Source organism: Malus domestica, chromosome 15, assembly GCF_042453785.1.
Source record: "Malus domestica chromosome 15, GDT2T_hap1".
Taxonomy (NCBI): domain Eukaryota; kingdom Viridiplantae; phylum Streptophyta; class Magnoliopsida; order Rosales; family Rosaceae; genus Malus; species Malus domestica.
In genome coordinates, this window is record NC_091675.1 from 32,492,888 (window position 1) to 32,517,468 (window position 24,581).

Consider the following 24,581-nt stretch of genomic DNA (forward strand, 5'->3'; position numbering starts at 1 on the left):
CGGGAGGCGTGCTAGGGCTTAGTGCCTAGGCCGACTAGGCGGATTTAAGTAAATCTATTATATTTCATGTAAATAAGTGTCTGTTTATACTTAAAATATATATAATTTCCTTATAAACTACAAAATAGAATGACATATATATTATTAAGTATTGGAACATAATGAAAACATGGGGAACAAGCTTATAATGCGTGTTCATTTAAGTATTCAACAAGTCTCTTACAATTTATTGAAAAAAATAAAATTCAAAATGAAAGTTATTTATTTTCTGTTTAAATGAGGTGCAACCTAGGCCAGTCTGGGTGGGCTAGGCGGGTACCTAGGTGGTCTAGGCTGGCTCCTCAATAGATTTAGGCACTATTTCTTAATTTTCAAACGCCTAGGCATTAATCGGAGTGGTGATCAGCCGCCTAGTGCCTAGGCGAGGATTTTTAGAACAGTGGGTAGGAAATAAAAGAAGGGAGAAGTGAGGAGGGGTGGGAGACACTGGGTAAAGGAAAGGGAATGGAGGAAAAAGAGTACAAATGTACTGAGGAATGGAGGGGGGGTAGGGGGAGAGGTGGTGTGGTGCGGTCTTTGGGAGAGAGAGTAGAAGACTCTGGGGAGAGGAGGACTAGAGGGAAGGCACAGTGGGACTGCCGCCGATCTCAAGCCAAAGCAAGAGGCGGAGACTAAGGTTATTCAAAGTTTTAGGTTTTCAAGGAGAGGGATATAATGTTGGTTGGATAACCATATTTAATTTATCCTTTTCGAATCCTTACAAGTACGAAATTGTAATCTCTCAACATGAGTTGAATTCTGTTTGAAGCCTTCGGGTACAAAGAGGCTTACATGTAACAGAGGCAGGGGCGGATCCACAGTGGGGTCGTCGGGGTCGCACGACCCCTTGGAAACCATGGAAACAACCTTGAAGCTCCCATACGCGACCTCTTGGAGCTGGGGTCGTCAGGGTCGTCGGGGTCGGAGTCGCACGCCAAGTGTTCGACAAAAATCCTGAACGAAGCTCAGCACTGCAGGAAGAGGAAGAAGAAGCTGCGCGCTTCTTTTTTTTCAAAACATACGGGCAAAACGGCGTCGTTTTGGCCCAGGAAATTTTTTTAAATGACCTGGTCAAAACGACGTCGTTTTGGGCCAGGCCGAAAAAAAAAACAAAAAAATTAATTCCCACCGTGTCCCCCCCATCCCAGCCTTTCCTACCCGACCCCTATACAATTAAAAGCCCCAATTTTTCATCCTTCAACCCTAACTCAATACCTCCAAATCCTCAACTCCTCTCCTCCCTTGTTGCTGCTGCCCCCAAACCCTCAACGTGAACTCCATCTCCTCCCTTGCTGCTCCTCTGCTGGCGGCTCCAACTCCATCTCCTCCCTTGGTTTTTATATTGTGATGTGAGTATTTATTTTGAATATTTTGTATATGTAGAATATATTTAATTAATTGAAATTCAATTCATATTTATTTTGTGAGTTTTTATTGATGGTTTGTTTATATTGATGATTTGTTTATATTGTGAGTTTTTATTGGTTTGGTTTTATTGATGGTTTGTTTATATTGTGATTTTTTATTTTCATTATTTTGTAGATGTAGAATGCAAGATGAGATATTTAATTTAATTGAAATCCAATTCATATTTATTTTGATTATGTTTATGGTTTGTTTATATTGTGTGAGTATTTATTTTGAATATTTTGTATATGTAGAATATATTTAATTTAATTGAAATTCAATTAATATTTATTTTGATTATATTGATGGTTTGTTTATATTGTGAGTTTTTATTTTCATTATTTTGTATATGTAGAAATTAGAATGCAAGATGAGATATTTAATTTAATTGAAAATCCAATTCATATTTATTTTGATTATGTTTATGGTTTGTTTATATTGTGAGTATTTATTTTGAATATTTTGTATATGTAGCAAGCATTATTATGGAACGGTTTTTTAAGAGAAAGTCATCATCGGGTTCGGGTAGTTCGAATAATGTTGATAGTTCAAATACTGTTGGTAGTTCAAGAACTCCAAGTTCAAGACAAAGTCAGTTAGATGATGTTTTGGGTAATCTTCAAGCGGATCCTGGATTAAGAACTCGAATAATAGATTATGACGCTAATATGAGAGATGAGGTCCGAAGATTATATCTACAAAAAGGACCTTGTCAACCTAGAGGTCATAATTTCCCAATAACTAATATGTCGGGAATTAATCGACGCTTCATTCCCTAATGGTTTGATGAGTTTGATTGGTTGGAGTATAGTGTATCTAAAGATGCGGCATTTTGTCTCTATTGCTATCTCTTTAAAACCAATTTTGAACAAGTGGGTAGTGAAGCTTTCACTGGAGATGAATTTAAGAATTGGAAGAAAGGGAGAGAAAGATTTAAGATGCATGTTGGACCGGTTGGGAGTGTTCATAATAAGGCTAGAGAAGCTGCTACAAATTTGATGAATCAAGCTACACATATTGAAACGGCAGTGAGCAAACACTCTGACCAAACTCGTAAGGCTTACCGCACATGCTTGATTGCTTCAATCAAGTGCACTAAGTTTTTATTGCGACAAGGTCTTCCTTTTCGTGGCTATGATGAAAGTGCCACTTCAAGCAATAGGGGAAATTACTTGGAGTTATTGCAATTCCTTGCAGATAATAATGATAAAGTTAGAGAAGTTGTGATGGAAAATGCTCCGGGGAATCTCAAATTACTAGCTCCTTCCATTCAAAAAGAAATTGTGAATTCATGTGCCCTTGAAACACTTGATGCTATCATGGATGATCTAAAAGATAAATTCTTTTCAATATTGGTGGATGAAGCACGTGATGTGTCTGTGAACGAGCAAATGGCTATGGTGTTGCGTTATGTGGATGACAACGGGCATGTAATTGAAAGATTTGTGGGTATCCAACATGTTACCGACACTACTTCAAGTTCACTAAAGGATGCTATTGACACATTGTTTTCTCGCTACGGTTTGAGCATTTCCAAGCTACGAGGACAAGGTTATGATGGTGCTAGCAATATGAGAGGTGAGTTGAATGGCCTTAAAACAAAAATATTGAGAGAACAACCTTGTGCATATTATGTTCATTGCTTTGCTCATCAACTTCAACTAGCTCTTGTTGCCGTAGCAAAGAATAATATAGACATTGCCTCTTTTTTTGCAACGGCTAATAATGTGGTTAATCATGTTGGAGCATCTTGTAAGCGGCGTGATTCACTTAGAGGGCAACTTCAAGAAGAGCTTGTGATAGCTTTTGAAAATGATTGTCTTATAACGGGGCGAGGCTTAAATCAAGAAACAAGTCTCAAACGTGCCGGTGACACACGATGGAACTCACACTATGGTACCTTGATTAGCATCATTTCTATGTTTTCATCCGTGGTTCATGTGCTTCAAATGGTTATTGATGATAATCCCAATGAAAGTGCGGGTGAAGCAAATACGTTAATGAGAGTGATACTTACTTTTGAGTTTGTGTTTCACCTTTTCTTGATGAAAGTCATATTGGGACTCACAAATGATTTGTCACAAGCATTGCAAAGGAAAGATCAAGAAATTGTGAATGCAATGGCTTTAGTGAAATCATGCAAGGAAAAGCTATATTGGATGAGGAATAATGGGTTCGATGCATTGGTTGATGAAGTATCTTCTTTTTGTGAAAAACATCATATTGATGTTCCTAACATGGAAGAGGCATTTATACTTCCAGGGAGGTCAAGGCGTTATGCTCCAATAAAGACAAATCGTCATCATTATCGTGTGGAGCTCTTTATTTATGTCATTGATGAGCAAATTACGGAGTTAGAGGATCGCTTTAATGAGGTAAATACCGAGTTGCTTATTTGTATGGCATGTTTGAGTCCGAAAGATTCATTTGTAGCTTTTGATAAACCAAAGTTACTTCGTCTTGCTCAATTTTATCCTCAAGACTTTTCGGATGAAGATCGTTTGGCACTTGAAGATCAACTTGAGATTTATAATCATTATGTGTGTTCCAATAGTGATTTCTCTCAATTGGAAGGGATTGGTGATCTTGCAAAAACAATGGTGGAGACAAGGATGCATCAAGTATTCAATTATATATATTTGCTCATTACATTGTCTTTAGTTTTACCAGTTGCAACTGCTTCAGTGGAGAGAGCATTTTCTGTCATGAATATTGTTAAGGGTCCACTTAGGAACAAAATGGGAGATCAATGGTTGAGTGATAGCTTGCTTGTTTATATTGAGAGAGATATTTTTGCTTGTATTGAAAATGAAGCTATAATGCTTCGTTTTCAAAATATGAAACCTCGTCGTGGACAATTATAGTTTGTAATATTGTTTCCATTATGAATTATGAATGAAAGTACTATGATTTCATTTTCAATATGTTTTTCCATCCTAAATTTTTATTTGAACTTTTACACTGCGACCCCTTGGGGTAAGATTCCTGGATCCGCCACTGAACAGAGGGTATTTGAATCTAAAATACTATCAATTAACAAGCATCTATTAACTTCTTTTTTTTACAACCGATAGAATCATTTACACTAACTTAAACTCTACTAATACGTACTTGCACGGAATCCTGAAATTCGTGAAAAATAATCATATAGTCAAATTCTATAAACATTTAAGAATATAGAACAATTGTGTTACTTTCTTCACACATTTTTTGTTTTGTCATATATAGATATTTTATCATGGATATTGGTACTGCAAAATTAAGATAAAGCAAAACACTATTTGCCTGTCATTGGTGGAGCCCCCGCATTAGTGGGCTCGTTGGAGAAAATTTGAAAAAATTTATATGCCAAAACTTTTGTATCTTTAGATGAAATCACCATCTTTTCCCTGCTTTTGGATAGGACCTTCCAGAATGAAATGGACGAAAGATATTTCTTAAAGAAAATTAATGAAAAAATCTTGAAAACTTTGAGTTTTAATGATAAGGACAAAATAAAGGGTAAAGTGAATAGTAACATGATTGACTTTTAAGTATAAAAATGTGGTTTTTCGTTAAAGTGAACAGTACCGGGTGCTTTTCGTTAAAGTTTCCTATTTCTTAAGGGCTTCTGATTAATATATGAGATACTTTGGATACGATCCTTAACTATCAATATTCTTTTATTGAAACCTTGTATGTTTTTAGTTTTTGATCGAAATTTCTAACATTAATGTAATAGTGCAAGTTACTATATTTTTTAAATTAAAAATTGAAATTTGTATTTGTTTATATTAATGAGATTTTAAATAAAATTCATAATTTATGGGATTAAATAATAAAATATAAATTATACTCTCTTTTATATTGTGTGTGTACATATATATAGGTACATTCATCAAAATTAACAAAAAAAATTATTGTACCAAAACATGGTGTAATATCCTGATAATTTAAATATATGAAATAGAATATTCATAATTATGAATATGCAGAGAAAATCGAAAATAAATCGATTTATGGTTATGAAAATTTAATTGAGAAATTTTATAATTTTGTTACCGAAAATTATTATAATTTACGTCAAAAAATTTATCGATAAGTGGAAATGACAAAAAATGCCTCTAGATTTTGGTTTAACGTAATTATACGAGGACATATTTTATCCTCACGTATTTGATCATATTTCTTGGTATATTTGGATAGAGGACGATCATACGAGCGCGCAGGCGAAAGCCGTTTGTGAATCAGAGTTGGAACGAAGAAATTAGAGGTTAAAAAATTAAATTTAAAAAAAAAAAGAAAAGAAAAGAGAAGTTTGGAAGCTGCCAGATGGCAACGTGAGAAAGAAAGAAAATGCAAGATGCGGGAGAGAAAAAGAAAGCAGGGAACAAATCAAGAAGGGGGAGGAAAGATAAGTGACTAATGGGGGAGAAAATAAATGAGGGGAAGGGAGAGAGACGAGGGGAAAGGAATCACCCCAACCTGTGATAATCGTCGACCCGACCCGACGGTGGCATGCAAATTCGACACCTTTCACGGAAAATTGAGGCAAATCGCCACCTGAAAACCACTCCTTAGCCTTCCCTCTTCCATTTCCACAAAAAATTAGAAGGAATTTGGTGGTGGTTTTGGGGAAGAACACCCCGACGGGAACCATGGGTGCACGGCAAAATTTCGACGTTTCTGCAGGTATCGCCGACAACCACCACCCTTGTCTAACTCCCCTTGAGGCCTGGATTGAAGCCAAACAAGTTTGGGGGCAGCGGAGTTGTGAAATGGACGAATCGCAGGACCCCAAATTCTAGGGTTTCGGCGGGTTCGAGGCAATTCTGAGCACTTCCTGAACGAATTAGACTTTGGCCCAGGTATGAAAGTTGTTCCTCTCATTGAACTCTACTTGCCTGTAAAATTTGGTAATTTTTAGAGTTCGTCGGAAAATTAGGTTTCCATTAGACGGAAACCGCCACCCACAGCGGCGCGTGGCCAGTGGACCGATGCTGCCATTTTGTGAAAATTTTTAATATTCTAAATATGAATTTGGTATCAAATTGATATGTTTCGATTATTAAACCCAATGTTGGTTATTTCAGTTACTTGAATGTCTTTGGAAATAAATTTAAAATGAATTGTGAACTACGAAAGGTTTGATCCCGTTCAAGGGTACGTAGGCAGTCTAACGGGAGTTAGATGCAGTCTTAAAAATAACCGAGATTAATCTTTTGTTAAAAATTTTCTTAAGAAAAGGAATTGGGTGACTAATTTAAAAATTAACCTTATGTTTTTGGTAAAAAAAATTGGGTTATAGATTTTGTGAATAACTAAGAATTAAATTAAAAAAATTGTGATAAATGGTAGAAAATAAACAAGAGTTTCATTTTTTCCTATCACCGAATTAGTTTTCAAAACAAAATTTTCAGGTCGAAGCGTTACACATGGGTACATTCTTCAAAACACAAAAAAAGAAGAAGATATTAGGCTTATTAACATTAATACATTTCTTTGGTTAAACTTGACATGGATACATTCTCAAAACAACAAAAAAGAATGTACCCATATAAATTTAAAAATGGATTAAAAAAATTTGAATGGATTTTATATTAAAAAATTGGGTACATTTTATGTCACAGCCCGTCTTGAATTATTACTATCGACGATGTAAAATGATGGTTTTATCCTTGGACGTTGAAATTGTAGTGTGTGTAATGTGCTTTGGGACTTAGATATGTTTTCTTTGGTTGGTTGGTGACCCACGTGGAACACACACACACCCAAAACTCTCCCTCTCTCTCCCGTGCCTTCCCTCTCTTTCCTTCCTCTCGGATTTTTGCAAAAAACCCGTACAAACATACGGACAAACTCCAAGCTTCAATTTCAAGCACGGATCGACGTCAAGAAGGTAAGATTCGAACTCCTTGCAAGTCCCTGAGTTCATATATGTCATTTTTAGGACTTGAAAACCTCAAAAACCCCGAGAACTCTAACCTCCGATTTGGTGCACTGTTCATGCACACATAAATGGGAAGGTTTCAAGTGATTTGAAGGTTGTAAGAAGCTTTAAAACATCCCTATGAAGCTCGGAGAAGAAAAACCAAGTGATTTGGACGTCGGGATCTTTAGTTTCAAGCTTGGCCGGTTTTTCTTGAAATTCTTCGGCGAGATCCCGTGAGATTTAGGCCCTAAAACTGGTATAGGTTTGTTCTACATGTCCTAAGCTTCATTTTGATATATAATTTGTGCAATGTGGTTGAAAAACGAGTGAGATATCAAGGTTTAAAAATTTTCCCAGTTTCCGGTGCCGGCGACGGTCGCTGGAGTCCTGAGGTTAGGGGTGACGGAATATTCTGTCAACTTTGACGGAATATTCCTAATGGCGTTGGTTAGTTTTAACGGTTTTCGTTACTTTTAACGGAATATTCCTAACGGCGTCACTGTTACCGTCAGTGTGCCTGGCACGTGCCCGTGCGTGGGCGGCGCGTCTGGCCGGCGCATGGCGGTACGTGGCGGCATGTGGGTGGTTGGAAAATTATTCTAAAAATATGGGGATGTTCGGGAGTTGTGTAGATCACGTTGGTATATTCAAACACCCCATTTGAGCATTGTATGATAAGTTATTAGTTAGTTTTGGTTAGGTGCTTTAAATTAACGTTTATTCAGTTAATTCGCATATAGGTGAGACTTATCCCGAGGACGAGCGCAATCAAGGACGACTCTGGGGCTACGACCCTTCGACATATCAGTGAGTGGGTTTTTGTTTTTCAGTATATATTTATATACTTGATATTTTCCCAGAAAATGTGTTTAAATGAAAGTATGCCTTGAATGCCATGCATCTAAATTTATATTTCGTATATGAATATTAGTATATGATGCTTATGTATAATTGTGGTGATGTAGACGCTCAGGTAAGTACCAGGTGAGTTATGTTTTGTGATGAGAATTAATGATTAATGGCATGTGATTGAATAACGTTGAGCTCATAAAACTGCATCTAAGGTGATTATGATTTAGCCAAAGATATGGCACAGACCTGTTATTACAATGTCAACTCCCGCACCATATGCTCATATTGGATCCAATTTAGGTGCATAGTCCTGTCGTACAAACCTTTGCTATGGTTTCGACTCGTATGTGACTAGCGATTTATCGCCCAACTATTATGAGCGAGTAGTATTGAGCATAATTATATTACACCCAATATTGTCGTATAGACTTTTTCATTTGGTTCTGACTTGTGTGCAGTAGAATGCCGTATAAGTCATTGTAGTGACTTCGGCTAGATTTGACTATTGAGTTATGAATTCAGCCGTATAGACTTCCATAGGGGTTCCAGCTAATATGTTATATTTCCATGAATTTATTCTCACCTGAATTACTTACTCTGTTATATCTTGGCATGACATACTTATGATTATGAATATGTGAAGCATGATTTGAATTGATATATTAACATATATATATATTTATGCATATGTTTATATTCTATTTCTAGGAAAATTATACATGTTTTACGGCAAGGGGTTAGAACTTTGAGAACTAAAATGGTTTTGTAAAACATTTTTTTTTGCCCACTCACACTTTCTGTTTTGCGCCCCTTCAGGTTTTAGGTAACTGCTATTGGTGGCGTAAGAGGATTCCGGCAGTTATGACATATTAAAATAATTGTAGGACATCTTATAGTACTGTATAATTAGTACTTGTCCTATTGGACTGCACCTAGACTTTCTATGCTCTGATTAGGACTAATTACACTTGTATTTCACTCCTAGCACTTACTGTCTGTTAGTGCACTTTAGTAGCTTTCGGTTTTTATTTATTCGTATTACTCTTATCTTTATCCCTTCTGCACTGTGCACATGGCTACGTCATTCTCACGTGACGGCCAGGATGCCTTGATCTCGGTCGGTGTGTGTCATTTTATATAATAAAAAAAATTGTACATTTTATATTAAAAAAATGGTACATTTTACATGTAACAAATTGGTATATTTAAGAATGGGTACATTGAAGATTAAAAAATTGAAAATCCTTTTATAAAAAACTTATGGGTACAAACTTATTCTAATTTAATTTTTTATTTATTTTGGAAATGTTTGAGTTGAAAATTAATTAGGAGTTTAATAGAGGTGTGAGTATTAAAACCCTAAATCAATTACTAGTTTTTATTTTAAAAATTTATGTAATAAACATGTAAATTCACTATCACATTAATGCTAGGGACTTCAATCAAAATTTGAAAACTAATAAGGTCTCAGTCAATTAACATTAGTAACTAGGGACCGGATAGTAATTTTTTCTTAAAATAAACTGAGATGTTGTCATTTAGTACTACAATTTAGTGATATTCTTTTTTACTTGTAAGTGAAATGTCTTATATTCGATGCGAGTTTGAATCACATTATTACTAACTCATTGTAAAGCTAAACCAACATTTTTTTAATATAAATAATATCGTTTATTAAAAATAAATAAATAAATTGAGATGTTGGGGGCTCATGGGGCCTCTCTCTTGAACCTCTTTTGAAATTTTAATTTTTAATTTGGGTTGGTTCGTATATCGTTATATATAGTAGGGACGCGACAATGAAAGAAGGGTGTGGCTGTATGCAAATTATAAACTAAAAATAAAAAATAAAAAATAAAGTATTTAAAGCTACGTTTGAAAAAATGGGATTACAGATGACAAAGGAAAGGATCACTTAGGTCACATCCAAGCTGTCGTACATCAACCAAGCAAAATGCAGACTTGTTCTATCGGATACGGCTAATTAAGCGGCTTCATAAGCCGTGCGATGAGAGGAAGCTAAAATTAGAGGTTGTGCTTAGACCTGACAAGCTTTTACACAATTCGTTACATAATACGTATACGACATTAAAATAATAGATTTCAGGTCAACATAATAATTAATCGGATCGTTATCGAGTCACAATATAATAATTCGTTATTAATGGGTACTTAACAGGGTTACACGAGGGTGATACGCGAGTAACTGTTTTAGACATGTTAAGAAAAATGTTATTTTGATGATTTTAATTTTTTTAAAGTACTAAAAATACTTTTATATGTATAAATTGTATATTAAATATGTATTATTGTTATATTATTATTTATAAATTTAAAAATTTTAAATTTTATTTATTTATTTATTTTTATAGTATACTGTAGTTAAAGAGTGAGATTAAAATATTATAAAACATATTAAAAATAAAAATATCAAGTAATTTAAGAATACCAAATCCATTAAAAATTATAATAATTAATTTACAATTGTGAAAAATATATGCAAATGCTCGTGATCTCATTCTCTACACTTTGAGGATGGGTACATTGTCGTGTGAATTTTTAAAACTATACAAACCGTCATGAATAGTATTTTTAAGAGAGTTCAAAATAAATAAAATTCATAATCATTAATGTACAAGTCTGAAAAAAATGTGAAAGGCAAATGTTTCTAGTTTTTATTTTTTATGTTTTGAAGTAATATTTATGTGACAATGTGGTATACATATACTAATTTAGTATTATGTTTTCCATTTTTTGAGGTCAAATTATGTTGTTCATTTTCATTATTTATTGACATAAAATATTTTTTTTTTAATGAGTAACGGGTCAGGTCATATTACCTAATAATATTAATAGGTGGATTTCGGGTCAGGTCATATTACCCGTTTACTTTAAGGGGTGTTACTCGACATGACCTGTTAAGATATCGAGTATGTCATGAACACAGAAAACATGACACGAATGCCAGGTCTGGTGCTATTCATAATTTCATACACAACTTTTATCTTTCATATACTCTTGTTAACTTATGTCTCTTTTGATTATTTTTAATTTATTCAATCCGACAGTCAAAAAAAATGAAAGAAGTGTGTCAAAGGTAAAAAAAAATGTGCATGGATAGCACCACTCAAATTAAAAGGTAGCAAAATACATTCCGTTCCTCATCCCAAGATAGTAGAGCAATGGATACTTTGGTTTTGCAGGGGTAACTTGAAATTATAATTTTGGAGAATTTACGCTTAATATTAGGAGTGTGTATGGGACTCAGTAACCATTGTTCACCTTCTAATAATTTCCATCTCTTTATTATGGTAGTTCTTTCGTTATGATGAGAAAAGTCTTCTTGGTTGTGATGGATCTCTCGCTTTGTCAAAAAGGGCTTTTATAGCACATATGGCATACTGTTGAAACTCATATATATCTGTGGGTGGTTGTTTAGATTTGACGTGGTAGTCTTTGTGTTTTTATTAGTTTTGCACGTGGTAAAAGACTATGAAAAAAGCTCTCGACATTTGCAAAGTGTAGTGAAGTTTTTCTTGTGCCGCCTTAATGGGAGCTTTACGACTTGCAAGTTTAATTCTCGAGAGTGTTATCTTTCTTGTTTATTGGATGTAAATCCTCAATGATTGATGGATTTGTATTGCATTTTGATTGGTTAGTAATTGTGAAGCTGTAGTGTTTCTTTTGGCGTTTATGACATCTTGATTACATTTAACATGCATGCCCTATCAACTGAATTGCATTAACCAAATAGTTTCAGATTGAATTGTTTTAGACACAGGAAAAAGTGGTGACAATGAATAAAACATATTTGGGATAGCACGTGCACAACAAAGCTACACATTATAATTAGGCTAACCATAAATATGTATCAAACTCATCAAAAATATATTATATCTTCACTCATTTATATTAGTTGAGCTTGAGACTTTTTCTAAACAAGTATCTTGCCATCCGTAAACCCAAATGTCTTAGTGATTTGTAAGTGTTTATATTAACTAGTTAATTCCTAAGATAGAATTTCATAAGCAGAAGATGTTAATTTATTATTTTATCGGACAAGATTTCAAGACCTAACATAATAATTATATAGACTAATTAAAGAAACAAGATCACAATACAGATTTGATCACATATTATATACATCTTCCGCTGAGAATTGCTAAAACGATACTCCATTTGTCGCTCATGCTATTGAATACCATGTGCAGCATTTCTTGTTTGCTTCTTGTTGATCAGCAGATCAAGCATTCTTATATTATAAAAATGAACCTTACGATGCCTCTCAACAGATAAACATAGTATCGAATTGTCTATTAACTTTTTTTTCTGTAATTGTTTAAAATATAACTGCCTGTTGAAATACGCTGTTGGTATCATGGAGATTAATCCTTAACTATGCTACTAATTTATGCATTTTAATGTGTAAACTTTTTTGAATGTTTTCAACATTGATGTTTACCTTCCCGTCTGCAGTTTTTAATTAATTCATGCTTAGCATTATTCAGGGGAGGCAGATTGTCTGCCCTCTTGTTTGGGTGTCATTCCCATCCCCTCCTATTTGTGCGGTCACGGTTAAGCCACGTCAATATTTTATATTCCTATTGCTTTTTGTCTTATTATATTTATAAAAAAAAAATCAATATAAAATGTTAACGTGGCTTAACCGTGACCGCACAAAATATGAAAGGATAAGAAGGGCACCCAAAGTAGACAATCCGCCTCCTTATTCAAGTTCACCAGCATATTATGGCGCCTGATCCAAGGTTGATTCTCAATATTTTAATGGTGTTGAGCCCTGTGCCATGTTCCCTATAGACCATTTCCCAAAAGTAGTGGAAATGATCAAATGTAATGTACTGGCTAGGTTAAGGGGAACGGATCCCCTACTGAGTTTATGAGGCTAAGCATTCTGAGCAAATGATACAGATTCAATGCTACAATTATTACAACTTTTAGAGATGTCTCTTAATTGTAGTTATTGGATCAAAATCCAACAGTCCGTGTGATTTGCTCAGGAGGCTTAGCCTCCTAAGCTCAGAAGGGGATCCGTTCCCTAGGTTTAGACCCTGGAATTTCAATCTTGATGATTTTTTTTGTTTTTATTTTTTAGATTAAATTTGTAAATGTTATTAATAAAAAATAAGCACATTAATCAATACTTAAATAATAATTCAATCAATAACTAGATTATATAGTCATACAGTTTATAACATTTCATTTAAAAAGTTGATCGCTTTAACATTATCCATAATTTAGGCAATGAGACCAAATGCATGTCTTACATGTACATTATTCACTGAGTGAAACACTTGTTCTTTTGATGTACATACCTAGACTCCAAGAAGAAGGTGTAAACAACCGTTTTACCTTTTTAATTTTGTATGTATAGGAGTGACTTTATATACTTCAAATTAGTTAAAATTGTGACCATAATTATTCAAACTTCAGTACTTAAGAAGACAGATTTTCTCTAGCCCAATGTGGTTTTGAGGCTGCCCGTGTTTGCAAAACTTTTACTTTTCAAAAGGAATCATTTATAAAATAAAAATAAAAAATGAATAAAAAAATGAATTTACTTGATCATAGTACAAAATCATGATTAATGATAACAATCTTATAATACTACAAGTACTCATACAATTTTGTTTGGTCTCGCGCAAATGGTGGATTGTTTTGGTAAATAAGACTTCATTTTCAATACACTGTGTCATGGGTCTAAACTCTCTCTCCTCTTATCCCTTTAGCGTAATTTAGATTAGTAATATCTCTTGTAATCAAAAGTCCAAAAAAGCATGCAACAAAGTTACGTCATAATGTGGGGGCATGAAATGTTTCAAAGATTGGAAGCCCAATAAACTGTTGAAGCCTAATATCAAGTAATAAAGTGTATGATTAATTACAAAAAAAAAAAAAAAAAAAAAAAAACTAGAAATAAAATGTATCCAAAACTACAATGAACATGATAAAAGTTCACAATTTTCAAAGTCTCTATATGATTTACAATTTTCATCCAATCTCTCTAAAAATGTCGGATTTGAAACGAAAACTTTAATGAATGAAATCAGAAACTCCAATTCAACTTGCAATCTTAGAAGGGACAATTAAACTCTAGTACTAACAAGTCATTGGCCACATGATATGTAATGTCAGTGTGCGCGGCACACTAATACTATATTGTATGAGTACGTAATCGTCAAGTCCTAAATCAATAATATTATAATAATTTTATCTCTGTCGAGAATTAATAATACTATAATAATTTTATCTGTGTTAAGAATGAATCTCACATTGATGGGATGAAGAACCTTGCATGGGCTAATAAATAAGTTGGGTTACTCTCCATATTACCAAAGAGTTTTATGGTGAAATCTCAACTTTCTTCATGGTATCAGAGTAGGTTGGTCCACTTGTGAAGCCTAATGGCCACAAGTGATCCACGTCACCCAATTCGTGTTGTCCGTGTGTTTGGTTTGAAAATTCGCCACATGTGAAGGAGCGTGTAAGAATGTGAAGGTAAAAGAGTCTCACATTGGTGAAAGAAGAAACCTTGCAATGACTTATAAGAGGTTGGACTATTCCCCATATTGCCAATTGGTCTTACGGTGGAACCTCAACTTTTTTCTTGGTATTAGAGCTAGTTGTCCCACGTGTGAAGCCTAACAACCACACGTGTTCCACGTCACCTCGTTTGTGTTGTCCATGTGTTAGGCTTGAAAATTTGCTACACGTGAGGGGGGCGTGTTGAGAGTGAATCTCACATTGATGGGAGAAGCCTAGGAGGGACCTTGCATGAACTTATAAGTAAGTTGAGCTACTTTCCATATTACCAACTGATTTTATGATGGAACCTCAACTTCTTCAATCTCAACGACATTGTACCATTAACATCAAACGTTGCAATGCCGGTATATTTGTACCATTCTAAGTCATTTTATTTCCCTAGACACACCCAAACTATGGGCATGTAAAGTCCCATGGATGATGGGTAGTAATAGACTTGGCAATTTCTTACACGACAAGTAAACGACACGAAATAACGGGTTTTGGGTCAACATGATAACTAATTGGGTCATTATCGAGTCACACGATAATAACGGGTCCTGAACAGGTTTACACAGGAGTAACACACATGTAACATGTTTCGACATGATAAGAAAAAAGTTATTTTGATGATTTTACTTTTTTAAACTACTAAAAAAAACTTACTATAAAATACAATAGATATAATGAATATGTATTTATTGTTTATTAATTATTATTCTATATAAATTTTAAAATTTAAGTTTTATTTATTTATTTATTTATTTTTATAGTATATTATAGGCAAAGATTGAGATTAAAAATCATAAAACACATTAAAAATAAAAATATCAAGTAATTTAAAAATACGAAATACATTAAAAAATTATAATAATTAATTTACATATGCGAAAAATATGAAAAAAATATGCAAACGCTCGTAGTCGCATCCTCTACGCTTTGAGGATGGGTATATGATCGTTTGAATTTTTAAAACCATACAAACTCTCATGAATAGTATTTTTAAGGGAGTTCAAAATAAACAAAATTCATAATTATTAATGTATCAGTTTGAAAGATGTGAAAGCATAATAAACATTCATAATTGCATCCTCAACGCTTAGATGATAGTTGTTTAGATTTCTAAAACTCTCCAAATCTCATGAACAATGTTTTTATTTGAGTGAAAAATTAATAAAATTAATAATAATTATTGTAGAAGTGTGAAAAATGTAATCACTCGTAATGAAAAGTTTTACAACTTTCATGAAAGGGTTAACTCTGAAATTTAGTATGTATCTACTAACTTAGTATTATGTTTTTTTCATTTTCATTTTTATTGATTTAAAATATTTTTTTCTTAACGAGTAACGGGTCAGGTCATATTACCTAATAATATTAACGGGTTGATTTCGGGTTGGATCATATTACCCGTTTACTTTAACAGCTATTACATGATACGACCTGTTAAGCTATCGGATATGACACGAACACGAGAAACACGACACGAATATCAGGTCTAGGTCGTAATGAGGAGCCATGCGAGCCCAGGAGCATCAAGGATCGTGTCACATCAAAACGGCAGCATACAAAATTTGGAAAGGAAGAAATAAAGATTAAAAAAAAAAAAGTGGGAGACTGAGAGAGTGAAAGTGTTGTTGACTTGGCCCTTGAATTCACCCAATGGTTCTCTCCAGCTTTCTGCGGTCTATATTTTTGTATGCATTCTAGTAATAGTCACGATTAATTTAGTTTATTGCAAGAGATTTTATGGACAAGAAAATTAGATGATAATAACAAAAATAAACAAAAGAACACAGTGTTGTAAAATCGACGTGTGTGCAGTGGAATAAATAAACAAGACATAAAATTTACGAAGTTCCTCTACAGTCAGTGTGACTGGAGTACGTCCTCGGGGCAACAGTGATGCTTTCATTATAATTTGGAATAATAGAAGTACAAAGATAACTCTCTCTATTATCTCCTCTCCTCTTCCTCTCTTCCTTCCTATCTCTCCCGTGAATCACCCCCTTGATGTTGTGTGGGGTTTGCTTTTATAGAAAAAATGAGTAGTGTTGAGCAAGCTTCTTGGACATCCACTTGTTGAATGGATGAGTGGACATCCATTATTTACAACACTCCCCCTTGGATGGCCACAAGTCTTCGATTGTCTTGTTAAAATCTTGATCTGTCTTGGATGCTCCCCCTGATGAGTATCTCCCCCTGATTTCAAATCATTTAGGCTGATCGTTGATCATTCTGCTTCAATCTCTTATCGAAAAAAGTTGTCGAAAGGGGTGCTTTACTTGTTGTTAACTTTCCACAGGCTTTTTCTTGAACTGGGTTGTAAGACTTTCTGCTAGACTTGCATCGAAGATCTGAATTTACTCATTTTATTTGGAACGGAATTTGATTCAAGGGTGGTGGACACTTGATCTTGAATCGAACTTGTGATTTCTTCAAGGACTTCGAGGCTTGATCTTGAATGAAATTGGACCTTGAGGAGCTTCACGTGGCAAGTGATCTTCGGCTTTGTCGGGGACGAATCGGGACGTGTTTGTTGCGCTTGTCTCCACATGCTTCAATGTATCATTTTCACTTTCCTTACTTGCTTAAGTAGTATTTTTCCTGTTTTTCCCCCATGCATGTGTGGCATCTTCTCATGCAGTATTTTCCCTCTGATGCAGGAGTGGAATGCAACCCTTGCATTTGGATGGTTCATCACTTCTTGGTGACTAGAGACCCAGCTCCAACAACAGTTGAAGATGGCTACTCGAGAGCAATACTAGATAAGCAATTAGGAAAGGTTCCAGGCAGTCGGTTGTTTACCGAGAGTTGGAGTGGAGGTTCCGACATATTGCTTTCTTTATCCTTGTCTTTGCAGGTAAGAACAAGGACAAAGGAAAAGACAGGGAGATTGCATGATATGAGATACTCTTACTCTCGTCCCTGAAGATATGAGATAATCTTGCTCTGGTGTGACTTGTGTGAAAAGGTATTTTCGGAGAGGAAGAAAACTGAGCATTTTGAGATGCTTTGTTGAAGATTCATTCTCGGAGATGAGGAAGAGTTAGGAGTTTTGCAGGTCTGCCTTGTTATGGAGAACGAAGGTCGACATATATAGAGATTTTTCAATAGCAAGTGGTGGTGCTGTGCTTTTACTCTTGTCAGCAACTGTGGTGTAAATATAACAGTAAGATTTACGTGTTTTAAACTTTGTCAGAGATCTTTGACAAAGTTGCACGCGATATCCAAAAAGCTGAGATTGCGTCTGAAAAATGCCAACGAATTTTATTCAGGAAAATCTGGCTTTTGAAATTCGGAGAATCGTGCCACTTCGATCTTTGAACAAGTGGCTCTGTTGCCTCTTATTTTATAGAGACATCCATTGTGTTCAAGAGTATGCTCAGAAAGTTGCTGCCTGAGAAATTTCCCCCTTCTTGCACATTTGAAATTTTATTTGACTTTCTTTTTCTTCATCATTTCTGAAAATGACTTGCCCATCTAACATTTGCTTAGATTTGAGTCTTAGGAGTGATACAGATGAGCAGCGTCAGGATAATATATGGCGCACGTCCTTCTTATCTTCTAATGGTCCTCTTACAGTTGGGGACTCTGTGATGAAGAATAACATAACCGCTATTGTGGTAGCTAGGAATCTTCTCACTCCAAAGGATAACAGAATCCTTTCAAAACGGTCTGACGAGTTGGCCGTTCAAGACTCCTTGGCTCTCAGTGTTCAGTGTGCTAGCTCTGTTTCCAATATGGGCCAACGCCTACTTGCTCAAACTCACCAAGTTGAATCATTGATGGCTGAGGTGGCAAGTCTTAAACAAGAGATAAGAGGGCTCAAGCACGAGAATAGAGTGTTACATGTGCTTGCAAATAATTACTCGACGAGCATGAAAAAAAAGCTCGACCAGCTGCAGGAATCCGAAAGTCAGATTTAAAGTGATCACCAGAGGTTCGTTGCTAGATTTCGAAAGCAACTGATGCCTTCCCCTTCTGGTGTTTTGCCAAGTACTGGGGTGCCACATGATCAATCTCCAGTGCCTCCCCCTTCTGGGGTACTTCCGAGTACTGAGACTTCACATGAGCAACCTTTGTGAAGGCTTCATCTTGTTTGTTTGTTTTAACTCATGTGTATGTACATATCTGTAATTTCTTGGAGATATTAATATATAGGCTTTATTTCATTCAATGTATTGTGCCAAATACAATAAAGCTTATACTTCACTAAGATGTGGTACTTCTGGACCAAATATCCATTTATCTTTACCCTCACGAAGTTAAATGATCTTTCTTAGTGTCTACATCATTTGAGTATTCAACTCATAATCTTCAATCCATATGGTTCTTTTAATATCATCGACATCATGGATAAGATTCGTGTTGGTAGATTGTTCGATCTGCAGCTTGAGACAATATTTCTCTCAACACTTTATAATCTTTCTTTACTCTTTAGGAGTCCCAATTTAATATCATCAACTCTTAAGAAGTTCTAATTTAATGTCATTGACTCTTGCAAGAGATTTTAGTAAGTTGCAACAATATCATAATGATAGTACTCACTAAGGCAATTTATACCATCCATTGGTATTGAGTACATATTTTATACTTTACCCTTCGGGGGCTTACTTTAAGCAATTTGAATCCTTCATGGATTTTCTTCACTTTATGACACATTTTCCTTTGGAATTTCTACAGAGCAATTTGCTCCCATGTATACTTGAGGGATTTACTTATGGAGATATGATGTGGGTGACTCACAACCTTTCGTATATAATTCTCCATTCATATGAACTCGTTTACAAGAGTATAATTTCAAGTTTCAATTAGTAACCTTGTGTCATATCATGTGAGTGTAATTCACTGTATTACAAATGCCTAAATGTAACCTCATTGGTTCAACATATTTTGGCTATTTGTATTGTATTCAAATATATATAGGTCAATTTTTCCACGTTCTTACAAAATTGTAATGGAATTGCCTTTCTCCATTTTGGCCAATAATTTTCCTTTTGTCGACGAACAAAAGAACGTGACTCAATATTAACACAGCTCATTGATGAATTTAGTAGCTACTTGTAAAAACCAAAATTACCATTGGTTATCATCAATCCGTGATCCCATATTCTCATGTGCATGCGCATGCGTAAAAGCTTTTCATTTCTTTTGGATATCCATTGCCTCTTCAAAGGCATTACACTATCACTTCCAGGATAGTCGTAATTTAAAGAATGCGGATCATAACATCTTCTTGAGCGTTATAGAGCTTGGATTTTAATCTTCACTTCCGGGAGTTGAGTCATTGGAACCTATATGTCTATCATGCTACATGCATGAGACATTAACATTCCCATGTCCGCGGATTGTCCTTTCTGGGACGTATATCCATGCGGCGACTGTCATGCTTCTGGCATGTAACAGTTATGCTTCTGGCATGTAACAGGTATGCTTCGGGAATGCAATAGTTTAGTAGTGCCATATTCTTCTTCTTTCAAATGACTAAACCTTTTGAGTTTGAAAGTCTGCCACGCTTCAGGCGTGCAACAGATAAATCATTTACCGTCTCATTATTTTGTCCAACAGGGACATCAATTCTTGTAGGCACATTTGCAACAAGTATATATGATTTCATCACTTTCGTTGCATCATTCAATTATTCCTATTTCATTTTCTCATGTTGATTGCTTCGTGAATCAAAATAAGACAAATTCTCTTCGTTCTTCTGGAATGGTCTTTTCTTATCATTCTTCTGGAATGATATTATTTTCTCCCTCTAACAGCGGGAAAATTATCTTATCAAAATGACAGTTTGCGAATCACGCGGTAAACATATCCCTAGTCAAGGATTCCAAATATTGAATGATAGATAGTATTCAACATCAAATGCCCAATTGGCGATGATGCTTCATTTCAGTACGTTATGGCAGTGCAATAGGCACATAGATAATACAACCAAAAACTCGTAAATGTATAATGTTTGGCTGGTGTCTAAACACGAGTTGTACGGAGAAATATCGATGTTTGGTAACTGGTCTCAACCAAACTTAATAATGACTTATGTAAAATGACATGTTTCCATGTAAAAACTGGCAATTTCGTTTTCATGAGCAGAGCACGGGTAATCAATTTCATCTGCTTAATAAATGCTTCTGCTACACCATTTTGAGTATGGACATAAGGAACTTCTGGTCCTTATTAAATAGTCTGTAGACTAAGACTCTTATGGCTTTTATTACAATTAAGTTGAGGCACTGCAGCACTTCACATTTACGATACTCATCAAGGAATTTCATGTCCTGATCTTCAGGATCAAGGGACTTCATGCCTGATCTTTTTGTATGATGGAACTTCGGGTCCAATCATTTTATTTGATGAGGATCAAGAAACTACAGGTTCTGATCTGATCAAGAAACTTCAGGTCCAGTATGTACTTATCGTAACAAAAATAAGTATAATAAATAAATTAAAGCAATAGACGGTAATTCCAGCCATAATGAATAAATTGCATTTACGTATATAAAGCTTGTGACGAGGGCTTTAATTCAGCACCATTCACATAAATCAAACTTAAAGCAGTAGGCGGTAAAACCGTCCATGATAAATAAATTGCTTTAAAGTAAATGGAACTTGTGACATGGGTTTTAAACCAACACCATGCACATAAATATCAAAGCTTTAAAGAAAAGGGTAATAATTCTACCCACTGTAAATAAATTGCTTTAAATAAATAGAACTTGTGAAATTATTTTAAGCTAACACCATTCATATAAATAAATATATACATATTTTCTTCTTTCTTTTTAGATGGTGTAACACCATAAAAAAATCTTTACCTTTTTTTTTTTACATGGTGCAACGCACCTTTCCAAATATTTGGCCCCATTTCCCTTTTCATTCTTTTATGTGCACAATTCCAACGCATCAAATGAGCTCTTTTGAGTTTTATGGCGCTGGCTTTTCTTTACCCTGAGCAGAAACCATCCTACTTATTTATCTCTCAGCTTCTTGTAGGTAACAGTGAGCTCTGGGGATTTTCAAGCTTAATGCAGACAGAGAAAGAATTATAGGGTCTGAAACGCCAAGCTTTATTTCAGAGGATTACAACGCCATCAAAAGACGGTGGCCATGGGCGCCAGGCCGAGTAGTGTAAAACTCAAGGCTAGAATTACCGTGAGTCCTCGAGATCCGTAAAAAAACGACGCGATCTGGGTTTCCAAGTCTGATGAGATTCTTCTGGATCTCTGGAAACCAATTGTCAGGTACGAGTTTTCTTATCTCGTGACGACTTCAGGTCGTTGTAAATTTCAATTCGCACCGGAATTCGGTGGGGCGCTTCTGGCGCGGTGGGAGAAACGAAGAATGGACATACCTTTGCTTGTTTTACTGCACCTTTGTTTGTCTATAAGATCTCTCCATCTCTCTTGTCCATGAGAGAGAAAATAGATTGCAGGTCTAGTAGGGATAAGGATTAGCACATCAATAGTTAGAGTGATAAAAGAAAAAGTGATAAAAGAAAGGTTGATGGAATTTTGTGACAAGATGATCTTCCATGTTTGACATGTCTGGCTTGCCGTCTCTACTCTGTGAGATTTTAGCTGACAGAGGTGAGAGGTAGATAATGCTTCACCGGATTTATGATGTTGTGTTTTCCACTGACATGAGAGCTTTTCGTGCTGATAACATGTTGTAAAATCGACGGTGTGTGCAGTGGAATAAATAAACAAGACACAAAATTTACGAGGTTCTTCTACAGTCAGTGTGACTGGAGTACGTCATCGGGGCAGCAGTGGTGCTTTCATTATAATTTGGAATAATAGAAGTACAAAGATAACTCTCTCTATTATCTCCTCTCCTCTTCCTCTCTTCCTTTCTATCTCTCTTCCTCTCTTTCTTCCTATCTCTCCCGTGAATCACCCCCTTGATGTTGTGTGGGGTTTGCTTTTATAGAAAAAATGAGTAATGTTGAGCAAGCTTCTTGGACATCCACTTGTTGAGTGGATGAGTGATATGAGCATATTTATGCGACTTAGTTGGCTTGTTCTTGTGCATTTATGTCATGTTTCCTTAGTTATTTTAATGTTTAAAGTCATTTTCGTGTGTTTTCAGATTTTATGGACAAAGTAGGCAAGAAGATGCATTTTGGAGCATTTTGGAGCAAAATGGAGCTTGGAATGCATGTCACATATTTGGGCCAAAGTGGATGGACGAATTTGAGAACTAAAGAGGCCAAGAATGTGAAGAATTATGGTCCAAAAGATGAAGAACTCAGCCCAAAAATTTGTCACCCCAACTTGCCTTCATTGCCATGCAAAACAACATAGAATTCCCTTTGGATTCCCATGCCATGCTTGATCACTCTTGTCCCCTACATAATTTCTGATTTCATGCTTCAATTCATTTAATTATTACACTTAATTGCTTGATACCTCTTGTTCCCTTCACCCACAAAATTTTATACAACTTTCACAACCATAACATGCACCAATTGATGCTCCATCATTCACATTTGGAATCCCATGCCTTGTGTACCACATGTTGCTGCACCTTTGACCCATTTATTGACACATTTTCACCTCCCTTTCCATCTCTATGCAATGTACACAATCATTCATGCCCCCTAGCTACAAGACCACTCCATTTTACCCTTCACACTTTGCATCATCACTTCATTTTCACCCTTGGACCATTGCACACCACATACACTCTTTGCCGTGCATTCTCCCTAGCCTAACCTGATTCTCTAAGGTTTTTGGGGCCTATATATACATGTTTACACCCCTTGGCAAAGGGTTCACACTCTCATATTCACCATTCATCACAGAAATTCATCCATACTCACCCTAGGTAGCAAAACACCCCAAAAACACCATTCTAGTGCCTAGAAAACATAACAGCCACTCCACCTTCTTCCACCCTCTTTGCCTAGTTCTCCACCACCCTCCAACCCTCAAACACTCCTCCACACTTACCCTAAACCTTTCCATACCATTCCCCAACCATTCTACATCATAAAACTACCTAAAAATCCGTCCACAAAGCAATCTGCCGCAAGCAAGCAAAGGAGAATTCTTGGATGCACTTGCTACCCAAGTTGGAGCATTTTAGGTGTTTTCTTTCCTTTGATTTTAATGTCTAATTTTATGTATCTTTGCTTTGTGAGTATGAGGAACTAAACCCCTCTTAGTTAGGGGGTGATTCGAAACCATGTTCATACTTGCAATATGATTTGATTACATCCAGTTGTGATTCATAAGTTGTGAATTCAATTTACTTATCCGATCGTATAAAAAATGATTTGTGTATGTTGGTTGAGAGTGCACGCTTAATTTTCATGCATGAATTTAATGCTAGAATATAAGGGAGTTTCACCTAATCGTTATGAACTTATATTCACACGTAGTGAAGGTTGCTAGTCACAATCACGTTAAGTAAATTCTTGGCATAAGTTTCATGCAAATCATAGTAACGAGTGCCTCGTCAATGCTTATGTTTTTAATAGAACTTAATGATTCTTGCTTGTATCTCTATTATGTAATTCATGTAGGGAACTTGTAGGGAATGTTTTGGGTTGTCGTATGCAATCATCCAATCCAATAACTTGTGGAAAAACTGAGGGTTAATTAGTGCAATTCACGGTTAATTTAGGGCGTTGAGTATTCATAGCTTATCGAAAAGCAACTGGAAATCGTTTTGTATGCAAGTGTGACATGTGTGGAGAAGAACCTCCTAGCTAGCCTTCCATCCATAAGTTTCATTCAAATTCATTTTACAATCTGTTTTGATTCACTTAAATTTGTCTAAGAATTTGTTTACTTTGTTCTTGTCTTAATTTAATTATTTT

The 24,581-nt window shown here is 35.4% G+C and overlaps 1 protein-coding gene and 1 long non-coding RNA gene across 2 annotated transcripts; both read left to right on the forward strand.

Moving 5' to 3' along the window:
• The first annotated feature begins 2,384 nt into the window (after window positions 1-2,384).
• Window positions 2,385-4,758, forward strand: LOC103419630 (uncharacterized). The gene is made up of 2 exons (XM_070812895.1): window positions 2,385-4,067; window positions 4,675-4,758. The coding sequence occupies exons 1-2, from the start codon at window positions 2,385-2,387 to the stop codon at window positions 4,756-4,758; spliced, it is 1,767 nt and encodes a 588-aa protein (XP_070668996.1).
• A 1,085-nt stretch (window positions 4,759-5,843) lies between these two features.
• Window positions 5,844-9,256, forward strand: LOC139192369 (uncharacterized). Its single transcript, XR_011576505.1, has 3 exons — window positions 5,844-6,293; window positions 8,098-8,164; window positions 9,026-9,256. It is a non-coding gene; the product is annotated as an uncharacterized lncRNA (long non-coding RNA).
• The last annotated feature ends 15,325 nt before the right edge of the window (window positions 9,257-24,581 follow it).

Coding starts and splice junctions, on each gene's coding strand:
- LOC103419630 (XM_070812895.1), top strand. CDS start 2,385: ATGCATGTTGGACCGGTTGGGAGTGTTCATAATAAGGCTAGAGAAGCT. Junction 4,068..4,674: donor TGGAGACAAGGATGCATCAA/GTATTCAATTAT, acceptor TGTCATATATAG/ATATTTTATCATGGATATTG.